At 33.5% G+C, this 12113-nt stretch overlaps 1 protein-coding gene across 1 annotated transcript in view; it reads right to left on the reverse strand.

Annotated features, from left to right (window-relative positions):
* Window positions 1–12113, reverse strand: part of CSMD3 (CUB and Sushi multiple domains 3) — a 611488-nt gene that overhangs the window by 201045 nt on the left and 398330 nt on the right. Inside the window, 4 exon segments of the mRNA XM_032131786.1 lie at window positions 1612–1814; window positions 2360–2486; window positions 3244–3435; window positions 6722–6878. Coding sequence (XP_031987677.1) covers window positions 1612–1814; window positions 2360–2486; window positions 3244–3435; window positions 6722–6878 — 679 coding nt within the window.

Here is a 12113-nt window from a genome sequence, read left to right on the forward strand (position 1 = left end):
AGTATATGAATACTTGAAACAAAGTTGCAAAGAATTGTCCTTTTCTTTCTTCCGTCTCCTCAAATATGTTTCTTTATTGGTCAGTGGAATAATATGTCCATAGAGCAACATTGTTATTTAGGTTGTGTAGCTATTTGCACATTACTTTTACAATCTTAATTTAGGGAAAAAAACCCAAAGAACTCTGTTATTCTACTAAGAATGTACACCCAAATTGTGCCACATCAACTATTTGAGAAGGATCGCTGTGATTTTGAGAGTCTGAACTGAAGAGTAAGAGAAATGCTGAGACAGTAAGACTTCATGGATCCTTTAAACTGTCATTAGAAGTCAACAGACTGCAACAGCACAGAGAAAAAAATAAAAAGCCTCTCCTTTCAGATAAACCTCTAAAATCTCTTTTAACATAAATCGCTGCAAGTGCATCAGGAGCTGTTTTATAACTTTACTCCTATGTACAATCCCTTTTCCTTTAACTACATTCTTGTTCTGCATCAATCTATTTTTCCACTCAGCTTAAATGACTGCCTAAATAAATTCAGTGCATAATGGTCTCCCTCTCCGCCTTCAACATTAAATATAGGAGCATGTCTGAGAATGGAAAGCACAAACGTGAGAATCTCTCAGACAGGCTCTGGAAGGAGGTAAGGTGGTGGTAAAATGGCAAAAATAACTTGGAGCCAAGGGATTAAAATCCCTATTCATGGCTTCAAAAATCAGCTGATGGAGCAGAAGCACTCTTTCACTACAAATAAATTATCTTTCACTTTGTACTCTCATTTACATAATTCATTCTTCCTTCAAATTACTGTATGCACAGACAGGTAATTGCCACATACACAGAAAGAATGAGGGCAGGGGAAAACAAGGGCTAATACAACTTTCAAGCACAGGAAGCACGGTGAGGTAAATAGTGTTAACAGTAAGAGTCTCTATGTCAACCCATGTTAGAATTGTTGCTATTGCTACACAAAATGATACTAGACTAGATCTTGGTAATCTTGAAAAAATATATATACATTTCACTGACCAGAGCAAAAAGAAGGTCAAAATGGACCTGGCTCAATGATTCCTTCAGTTTCAGCAATAAAATGTCTAAAGGGATTTAATAACAGTTAGGCAACTGTTTAGATTTGTCATCCTGCTGCCTGTAATAAGATGATACAGCACTAGAAGGCAAAAGGGAGAAAGACAGTGCTGTTCCTGTAGAGCTCTTTTCTGTTTCATCCTATAAACCACAACAGAAATAAAAACTCCCCACAGATGTCCCTGAAAGCAGAAACTTACTGATTAGAAAAGGATGGAGCTTTTAACATGCCTACATCACCTCCTTTGTGAAAAACAGTAATCATAATTATAAGCATTCTGGCACTGCCCCAGCTGCCCTTGAAACAAAGCCAAAACTAGCAAAGAACATGATATTTTATTGGGTTTTCTTGTTTATTTGTTTGTTTAAGATAAAGATATCGCATTACAACAAATCTGTAGGTCTATGCCAATTCTTTCCCTAAAAACATCAGAAATGTTGTCGCTGATTTCAAGTGTTTCCAGCACTACAATTACCTGTGAGTGAACTATCTCATAAAATAAATAAAAAATTAATCAACTTACTTGAAAACTGTATGGCGAATCCAGATTTACTGATATAAAAATCTGTGTCAAACTGGATAGTTACTATGTTGAGTGTACTGTGAATGCCTTCAGGAATAAGGGAGCCACTAATTTCTTTGAGCAACATCTCATTCTCAGGTGGACCATCCCAAACTCGAAGAATGTCATGGGATGCCTCAGTATCAAAAGCAAGAAATTGGAGGCTGAAAGAACACCATGATTTTATTGTCAGCTTTCATATTACTGAACAACGTAACTTTAACAGCAAAACTAAACAAACAACAGAAAAAAGCAAATAAAATTTAACTTCAAAGGGTAATTTTCTATAATGTTGCACACATTTATCTTTAATGCATGAAAGCCCAATACTGAAATGAATTAGAAAGAAAAAAATCTTACAATAATTGAATTTGTACACCATGAAGTAATGTATTACTTTAGCCATTCAAATAATCTATAAGCATCTACACAATATTTTCAGAAAAGAGTTTCAGTTTTCCTAAGACAATATTATGTATCACATTCCCATCAAAGCAAATTAACTAAAAAGAACTGCTAAAGGTTGTGTTGGTTCGCATTTTTTTTCATATAGTCTTTCACTAAAGAGTTCTGTGCCTCCAGCATTTCACAAAAATATAACCAATTTTAAAGCTCAATCTTCTGTAGATATGCTTTTTTTGCACTCGAATAATATTTGGTTGTTATAGTAAAAGACATTTGTTAAAATTGTAAGATTAATTTTCAGTACCTGACAATATTTCCTGGGTCTACTTCAATCACCCACATGCAATGCAGATTGTTGTCATAGGGAAAAGGATAGCCAGGAGATAAGATTCTTCCTGATGACTCTCCTTTAAACCGTCCTCCACATTCAGCTAATAAAAAACAACATTATGGAATGATTTTCCAGCTAATCATCTGAGCAATCAATTTATACATCTACTCTTTTGTTGAACAGGTATTGGTCAATAAAACTGACCATATACCATAATATTGTAAAGCAGTGTATAAGGACTGCATTCCACTCCTTGCTTCACCTACTTACTCAATGCCAATTTCCTTTAAATGAAGACAAAAAAGAAAGAAAGCTACTATAATATTTAAGTCTTGTCTTCTTTTCACTCTCCTATGGTAATAATTGTTCCTGTAAGTAGCTGCAAAACTTAGGAAGTTAATACTGTAAAAAAACAGGAGTGACAAAAATACAAAATAACTTTATATCTCTTTATATTTTAAATTTCATATATTTTCTTTAATCTATTTCATGTAAGTATACTAAATTTTTCTAGCTTATTTATATATAAGTAAAAAAAAATACTAGTTTTACAATGCCTTTCTGATTAAACTGTCTTTTTATGTTGATTATTTGCTGACATTAACAGGATTTTCATGTATTAGGACTTTCAGTATTCACAAATGTTTAATAATTACTATTTTTTAACCTAAAAAGGAAACACCAATCAGATAAACTTAGATGAGATCTATGCAGAAAGAACTATAAATGCCTGTGTAAATTGATCTGTAAATAGATCATACACATCAGATTTTACATAGATCAAATAACCCTTAATTTTTTTTCTTTCTTGCATTCAAAAAGTAAGTAAAGAAATAAAAAAAATATGAGTGTAATACCAATGCATGATGGTAGAGGATAGTCCCATGCCCTTCTTTCCCCAGTCATACACTTTAGAAGGCTACTTCCATGGAGTGTGTAACCTGGATTGCATCCATAAATTATAGTACTTCCAGCAAAATGACCTTGGTCACTGATTTTATATCCAAACTGTGGCACACCAGGGTCCTCACAATGTGACAGCTCAAAACCTGTGGGAAGAATAAAATCTTGTATTTACAAAATCAAACAGAAAAATACATTAATGGCTTTCAGATTTTCTGGTTTTCAGTGGAAATCAGTCATTTTCAAACTACATGTAACAACACCTTTAGGATTTCTTCTCTGTTTTTAAGCAGTCTAAGTAGGATAACTGCCTATACATCTTTCTTAGAGCATGACCAAGCTGTGTTATTAATTCAATTTTCCTAAGAGTTCAATTAAAGACAGAAAAAAAATCATTCTAATTATCAATAAGTTTTAAAATGTTATGATAACTTAAAATCGGGCAGGTAAAGGGACTGTCCATTTACTTGTGAATAGACATTTAAAGGCTCATAAACAAAACTTAACAGCAGATTTCTCATTATTTTTCATAGTAACAACGACAGTGCAATAGCACCAGTGGCACCAAAGAAAAACTGCAATTTTCATCAATCCCTACCCTAATCTTTTGTTCAGTAGTTCGTAAATTTAAGAACTACATTCAGGAATCAAAGACAATGATGATATAGAGAATTCAAGCCAAACAGCTTGGACATTTTTGAGACTTAGGAGACATGAAGCAAGAAGAAAACAAAATATCAATGCATTATATGGAAACAGGGAGGTATACTAACAAATGAGGAAACATAAACCACAATTTGGGAGAAAAATTTTCTATTCCAAATCAAGTTTTCTGTTATTAACTGTGAAGCAACTCAAAACCTCGCTTTGTTCAAAACCAAATACTTTTACCAATATCATGCATCTTAGAATGCTTGTAGGCAAAAAAAAAGAGACTTTGCATCAGATTGCTATTCCTATACATAGGTAATATGGGAGGAAATGAAGGGGTTTTCATGTCTGCTTTGTTCAACAAATCATTCACACAGTATGTGGCCATCTGGTCAACAGTTGGTAGCCTTTCACAATCTCTCCTCAGATGCTTCATTACTATTCTTGATTGAAAAAAAGATTATTTTATTTTACAGGCAAAATGCTTGCAAATGCATTGTAAACATTGGATAAGGCTGCTCATGTAAGGGGGAAAAAAACATGTCAAATGCTGTATCTTTCAGGTTCTTCCTTCAGCTCATTTCATATGTGACTGAACATGTCTCACCTTTTGAAGAGCCTCCAAAACCTCTGAGCTGAACTTTTCTCATTCCTAAACTATGGTTTCTTAGTACAGTGTGTGCTGCAGAACCTCTGAAAGACATTAAAGTGAGTCCCAGATGAAGAACCATTTTTGATAATGCTGGTCTGGACACTTACTGACCAGCTAGAATTTCCTGTCTTCTGAGACAACTTCTGACCACAATGTGAAAAGAAGTTCAGATCTGCCTTGATCCCTGAGATGTCCTCATTTCTGGACAGCCTCCTTACAGACACAGAACCCAAGTCAGCTTTTTAACTGATGACCTCCCTCTTGAGGGGGAACACGTAACTCCAATGCCTAACCATGGGAACTAGCAGCATTTTTGCTGCCCTAACTGGGTGTGACCAGAGCAGGCAGAGGGCAGAGTGCTTCAGCCAGGGCATGGTGAGGCAGTTTGTGCAGGAGGGCACACAGGGAGAACACCTCTTTGAAGGGTGAAGCTTCCACTGGCCCAGTAGAGAGACTTGAAGTCCTCATAACTCAGCAAAGGAGCACCGGTTTTTGACCATCTGTAGAGCTCAAGGGTGCTCATCCAACCTGACCCTCAAGGCAGGATGGTGGGCACTCCTCTGAGCAAAGACGGCATCTCTGACTGGGAGGTCTGCACTGTCTATCCTGGCTGATGGATCCACCCAGACAGAGCTCAGATTGCGCTCTTTCCTTGTATCCAATCTAAACATACCCTCTTTCAGTTTAAGGCCCGCACCCCTTTTCCTATTACTGCATTGTCCTTATAAAGAGTACATCTCTATCTTTCTTGTAGGCTCCCTTTAGGCACTCCCTTTAGGTCTTATGAGGAGCCTTATTTTTTTCCAGGCTGAACAGCCCCAACTCTCTCAGCCTTTCTTAATAGGAGAGGTGCTCCAGGACTCTGATCCTCTTTGTGGCCTTCATCTGGACTTAGTATTTTTCTTCCAATTTTACCAATATCAACAAAAGAAGATCCATCACTGTTCAGGCTAAGAATTCTTCAGGCTAGGAAAGTGTAGTCCAATATGAATATCTCAAAAGACAGGAAATATTACTGATAAGGTTCAAGTGCTGGGCTTGGATGTACCTACCTAAATAAGAAAAATTACTTACCTTGACACCTACTACAGTAGTAACACAGCACTGAAAGTCCTATCTTTAATCATAGGGTACAGTCCTATTCTAGCACATGCTATTACAGAGTATAATTATGCAATTTTCACCTGGAAAATAATTACATACTCTTTTATTATCTTGAAATATTTTCCTTTCCTTCTGCAAGAATTACGTTATTTTTTAATTAGAATTAATTTTAAAAACATTATGTCTAGTTTTTAAAAGAACAATTTTTGAACAGGTGAAAAAGGAGTGATTTGAGTACAAGGACAAAAAAAAACCTGTTGATAGCTGCATTGCAGAATTACCTTATAACAGTGTCCTGCTTGATAAAAATTAGTTCTACGTAATAATTCAGTGATGATGAAATAATTATACACTAAAAAAGTCATATACACTACATGTCAATAGTCATGTGCTACAATTTTCAGAACCTGACACTTGGTAAATAAAAGTACATAGCTGCTTCCATATACCCTCTAAGCCAGAGATCAGAACCAGTTTTTCTTCTCCTCATCTTTATAGTTTAAGTCCACGTATAGGTTTTTGTTAAGAACCTTTCTTTATCACTTTGGTTCCAAATTGGATTATTCTGAAAAATAATCCTAGCTCAGAAACAAAAGCAAACTAACTATCAAAGATGAGTCTTAAGAAGGAAAATTTCCTTTACTTATGAATTATCTTCATGAAGCATTGTTCTTTGGTTGCACTTTTTAAACTACTCACATGCTTCAATATTTTTATGTGCTAAAACAATCAACTGAAAGTTACCCTGTTTTTTCTTATGCTTTCAAAAATTGAAAAATAACCCTCTAGAAAAACAAGAGTGATTTACATACCAGATTAAAGAAATGACTGTTAAAGCCAGGTTTCAGTGTTCTATGTGTTTTGGGTTTTTTGAGGTACAGCTATGAAAGTATACTCTTTTGCTAAGTGATTTGCTCTGAATTTCTTCCATATTTGTCATTTAACTGCATTTTTATCTTATGAGAGAATAATTTTCATTCCTTTAAAAGCATAAATCTATTCCTACTGTTTTCTCAAATACTTACTGGTATACACAAGTTGAAAACCTTCATCAGTGCCCTCCACGTCCGAGTTAAATTCCAACCATAAATGATTTGAAGTGCTACTTAGTGTCAGGCCTCTTAATGATGCCCCAGTATATGCTCCCAGCAGGTGAGCAGTGTTGTCTTTGCCATCATAGATCTGTAAAAAATTTGAGTTTTACAGTTAGGAAGAAAGAAAAAAAGATACATTTTATTTACAAAACAATTCTGTGCATTTGCATTAAGAGGGCAAACAGCTCTGCCAAGGGAGATCTTTGCCAGTCAACCTGAAGTACTATTTAGATATACTATTTGCCTCCCTTGACTTAAATTGACTTCAGTTTGGTGATTTTTCAAATGCAGTTTAAAATAATTCAATTTTTACAAAACAATAGAAGTGGGCAGCTCAGGTTTTTTTTAGATCTCTGTGTTTTCTCTTTCACTGTCAGTATTGTAATGCTATCAGTGAACACCTATAATGTGTATCTGCCCCAAGTCTGAGGTGACATAACAGAAAATCTCACATATCCCCAATTTTGTCCTCTTAAATAAACCTGTGGTAGCTTTTTATCATGTGAAGACAGGTTAAAATATAACTGTGAAGTAAAAAGAGACTAGGAAATAAATTTAACAACTGCTTCCATAAATTGAAAGAGTAATGTAATCTATATGTAAATAATCGTACAGAATTTTTATTTTTCTTTGAGTATTGTTCTTTTCCTTCTATCAGAATACTAAATATGTCGAACAATCTTCCAATAATTCTCAGGAAATTTCCCTAAAAATCTGGTTGCTTTAAAACACCAAAGGTTGTTGTATTCCTGTAATTCCTAAAGAAACCCCCTAAAATTTAATGATAATTGCTCATCCAAACATCATTTCCTGTAGGATTTATTTAACTATATTATAATATATATATTATATATAATATATATAATATAAATATATAATATAATATAGATTATATATATTATATATAATAAATATATTTAAACTAATATTTAACTAAAACTTTGATTAATGTGGTTTATGAAAAATTTCGCTTGCAAATCAGTAAATTGACCTGTGAATAATTTTCGAATTGCAGTAAAGGGAGATTATAAAGCCTTATTAAAGTATACAGAATTGTCTGCAGTTCTCAATTCTATTGTAATTCTATTAATTACAAATGTAATTAAAGCTTTCATTTTTAGACAGGAATTTTCATCAGAATGAAATCAAAACAAATACATCAGCAATAGTAGTAAGGCAACAAAGTAAATGTGAAGTATTATGATGCCTGTTCCCCATCTGTAAGAATGAGTTACACACCTAAATCCTATTTTCCAGAAATCCTCATGTCTCCAGTAATAACACAGACTTTACATTTAATGATATGCTGAAATAAAACAAGTAAGTGACTTCTAGCTATCTGTAATGAGTACAGCAGTTTAAGATGCACAACAAGATGACTTGACATAATTCCTTGGTTTTTACTGACACAACAAATAAATTACACGCAAATTTAGATTTAAAAGCCGATGTCCTTATATGGAGTAAAAGGAAAAAATCAGAGAAGAAGAAAAAAGTGCAATTAATGCATATCAACTAAAATATAATTTCAAGATATATATATATAGCAGTATTAAAATAGATGTCTTATCTTTTTAAAAAACTCCTTTAAAATGATACTGAGATCATAAAACAAGCCAGAAACAGAAAAAAAAAATCCCAAAAGTAACCACAAAACAAGAAAAAAAACCCCAAAACTAAATCCAAATAAAAAACCCCACCCAACCTAGAAAATTAATTCTGAAATGCACTTAATTTTGTTTTAGCAACTGTAAGGAAAATATCCTTTTCAGGAGAATTACTGCTATGCAGAAGAGATATTTACATCATGACAGACTTAAACAAAACCCAGCTTGAATCCTTTTATAATTAATAATAACCAAGGATTCAGGATTTATTTTATTTTTAAAAACTAGATAAGAGTAAACCATTTTCTTCTATGTGTGTATTGGTAATACTTAACCAAAGGCAGCTGTTAATAAGTTATACCAGCTATTCTCAATGTCTCACCAAAACTTTGAATAAACCATGTCATGATACCAATTTTCTTCAGGTTAGAATTTCCCCACACACCCTTTATTGACAATTTTGTTAGATGTCCAAACACATTAGTCTGCTTTCACATTATTCCACTCTCATTAGTTAATACTCATTCTATTTCATGGGCTAACTAGCTGTCACACTGTACAATATTTTTAAGCCTATATAATTTCTATGAAGGAACAGAATTTAAAGTATCTAACACTTCTGAAACTAATTCATTTGAGTAGGAGAAGTGCATTTAGCTGAGGCAGGATTTTGATTCATTTAAACACTAAATTGAATTATTTTTTCTTTTGGTTGCTGTCTTTCAGACATTCAAAGTACCCCTCTTCTTAAGACACTGGGGTCTCCCTTAGGACAATAAATTAATGCATTTTTTTGTAGTGTAACTCAATTTAAGTCACATTTTCATTTCTGTGCTGCATTTGAGTTAATAGGAAAAAACCCGGATATTTTTAGAATCATTTAAAGTATACGATTTAACTTGCCAATAAAGTGGTAGGAGACCCTTCCGAGATTTGCAGAATCAACATTTTCTTTCTAACCTTGTTAAATTAGGTGGGAGATAATGATTTTGAATGAGTTAGTAATTCAGCTGTATAGTTTTTTTGGAAGGTAATATTATATGCGAATTAAGGTAGCACAATTAGCTTATTTTTAATATACAAATATATTTTCTTATAGGCCTTGCCAGCACATCTAGATTTAAGTCACTTGGGTGATAAAAGTAATTCCAAGAATAATCATTTTAAAAATACTATTTGGTTGGATATATTTTTCTTAAAGACATCGTGTAACATTAGTTCAAAGATAATTGGTTCATGACTGGATAATGCCTAGATATGCCAGTAACAAACTATTTAGAAAACAGAGGTCCATCTTTATTACTTTTTCTATGGCCCAATACTTTAAATGATTAATTCATAAAGAAAAACAAAGGCACAGAAAGTTGAGTTAATGTTCTTCATACCACAGTAATATATAGAAATATTATAGGGTAGGATGCTAATAGTGAACACTCTACCTAAATATTTCAACTAATAGAAGTTATATTCCATTTTTGAAGGAAGCGTTGTTTGCATTTACAGTTAGAGAGCAAAGAAAATTTGCTAATCTCTTAAGTGGCTCCATTATTAACAAATTTTAGATGGAAATTAATGCCTTTTTTTCTGCTAATTTATTTGACTATATAAAATTTTACCAAGAGAGTATCATAAGTGAATGTGTAAAATTTGTGCATTTTAATCAAGCTATTTTTGAGATTTTTCATTGAAACATAAAAGGCATATGGATATGAAGATCTGTTCCTTTATAAAGAGAAGAAATAACATAAAATCAGCAGCTCAGAACTGAGGCTGTCAACGCCCTGTCAAATGTATATCACATGCGAATAGAAGCACTAATATAAAGACAGAAAAGGGTCCATATGTTTTGGGGGTTTTTTTGTCCCCTACATTTATTACCTTTTTCTAAGTGTTATATTCAGGATGATATTGCTAAAAGTATTATTATTACAAACATGAAGATTCTTAAGAAACAAATTAGCAAAAAGGTCCAAACATCACATCCCTTCAAAGTCTTTGTCCAAAACCCTCAAAAACTGAATCATGTATACACATTTATAATCTGGCTCATAGAGGAGACAATGAACAAATGCAGTAAAACTGAATCCTCTATATTTGGCAGGAGCACAAACAGTGCTGAGCCAAGCAGAGGCGAAGGGAACCCTGAGTGCCAGTTCTGTTTGCTGACACGCTGTTACCTGCTAGTTGCTGCAGTGAGTGCTTTAGTAAAAGGAAAAAGAAAGATTGCTTGATTGCATTATTAAAAATAATTCTTAAATCAATTTTTTCCACATAGGTGCAATATCACTGACCACAGCAGCTCTCACGCTACATAAAGCCAAGTAGATAGTCTACTACAAAAGAGAACTAAGATCCCCAGAAACAACTGATGTTCTTTTTCTATCTCAGTCCTTTTCATATTTGGTGTTCCTCTCTCTTATGTTTTAGGTTTACCTAATGAAAACTGTCTGCAGAATTTTGGAGGTGGTTTTTTTTTTTTTTAATTTAAACATTACCAGAAAACCACCCATTAATTAGTACCATGCATAGGTACATTTTTATTTATGCTGAAATCTACTTAAAATAAAGAAAACAATCATATTAGCCTTGTTCAAGTTTCAATTTTAATAAAAGTGCCTCTCCCCTAAATTAGAAAGTATATTAAAATATCTTTGATATAAAAGAATATTTTCTACATTCAACACATTTCAACACAAATAACATGTTCACCACTGTCAATGGACTATTCAGGCGAGCAGAAAAATGGCAACTCTGTTCTTTCTGTGTATATCTCAAGCATTTGCATACAGCTAGCAGAGACTAGAGAGTTTACAAGCAAAATTGGGGATGGAGATAAAAGCAAGGAACAAAAACCAGCTAGCAATATTTTCATACTTTGGAAAAAATGCATTATTTATCTCTGCCTCCCACATAGGTAGATTACTCTAAAAATACTGAATTCTGGAAATATAGTGCACAAACTCAGTTATCAGTACAGTTGCAAAGAAGGAAGCAAGTGTTACAGAGTTTCTGAGATTAACATTAAATGGATTAGCCTGTAGTGATTATACAGATCCTAAATTCTTCGTATGTCTTCATATAACTTTCAGAAATATTAAAACAAGATGTGGCACTGTCAAGAGCAGCTTATATCCCAACACACACACACACACACACAAAAAAGTAGAGATATTTACATATTTGTTACAGTTTCTAATAAAACACCAAAAGAACTGCACCGTTAATGTAAGTCGCCAGAGCAGTTACATTAAAAAGAGAACAAGAGAATTGCATGCTAAATGAAGCAAATGAAAAACAAATTATATACTCTGAAACCTCAGTTCTATACCAGTTCAGAAGTGATAAAAGGGAGCTCCTCCTTCTCTGCCCCTGGAGTAATAGTAAGGGTGGTGATTTACTTGTGTTAAATATGCTGTTTCTCCCTAATGCTGTATTCCCAGCACAGCTGTTTCATTGTTTCAATCACAGTGCTTGTCAGATATAAATGTCATCCATGGTCAGTTAATTCAAGTCACAAGCAGCAGACCTCATGATGTCATTAAAGAGCTTGTCAAAATTTTATTAGAATACTCAGTCTAATCACTTTGAATGGAATTTTAGCTGCATACCTCTAGTAATCTAAAAATCCTAGCTGCAAGAAAAAGTACCACAAAGTACATGACTAACTTCTTTGCCAGCATTTTCATCCCTCACTTCTGATGAAAAGAGATGGATTA

This window comes from Corvus moneduloides, chromosome 1 (assembly GCF_009650955.1).
Source record: "Corvus moneduloides isolate bCorMon1 chromosome 1, bCorMon1.pri, whole genome shotgun sequence".
Taxonomy (NCBI): domain Eukaryota; kingdom Metazoa; phylum Chordata; class Aves; order Passeriformes; family Corvidae; genus Corvus; species Corvus moneduloides.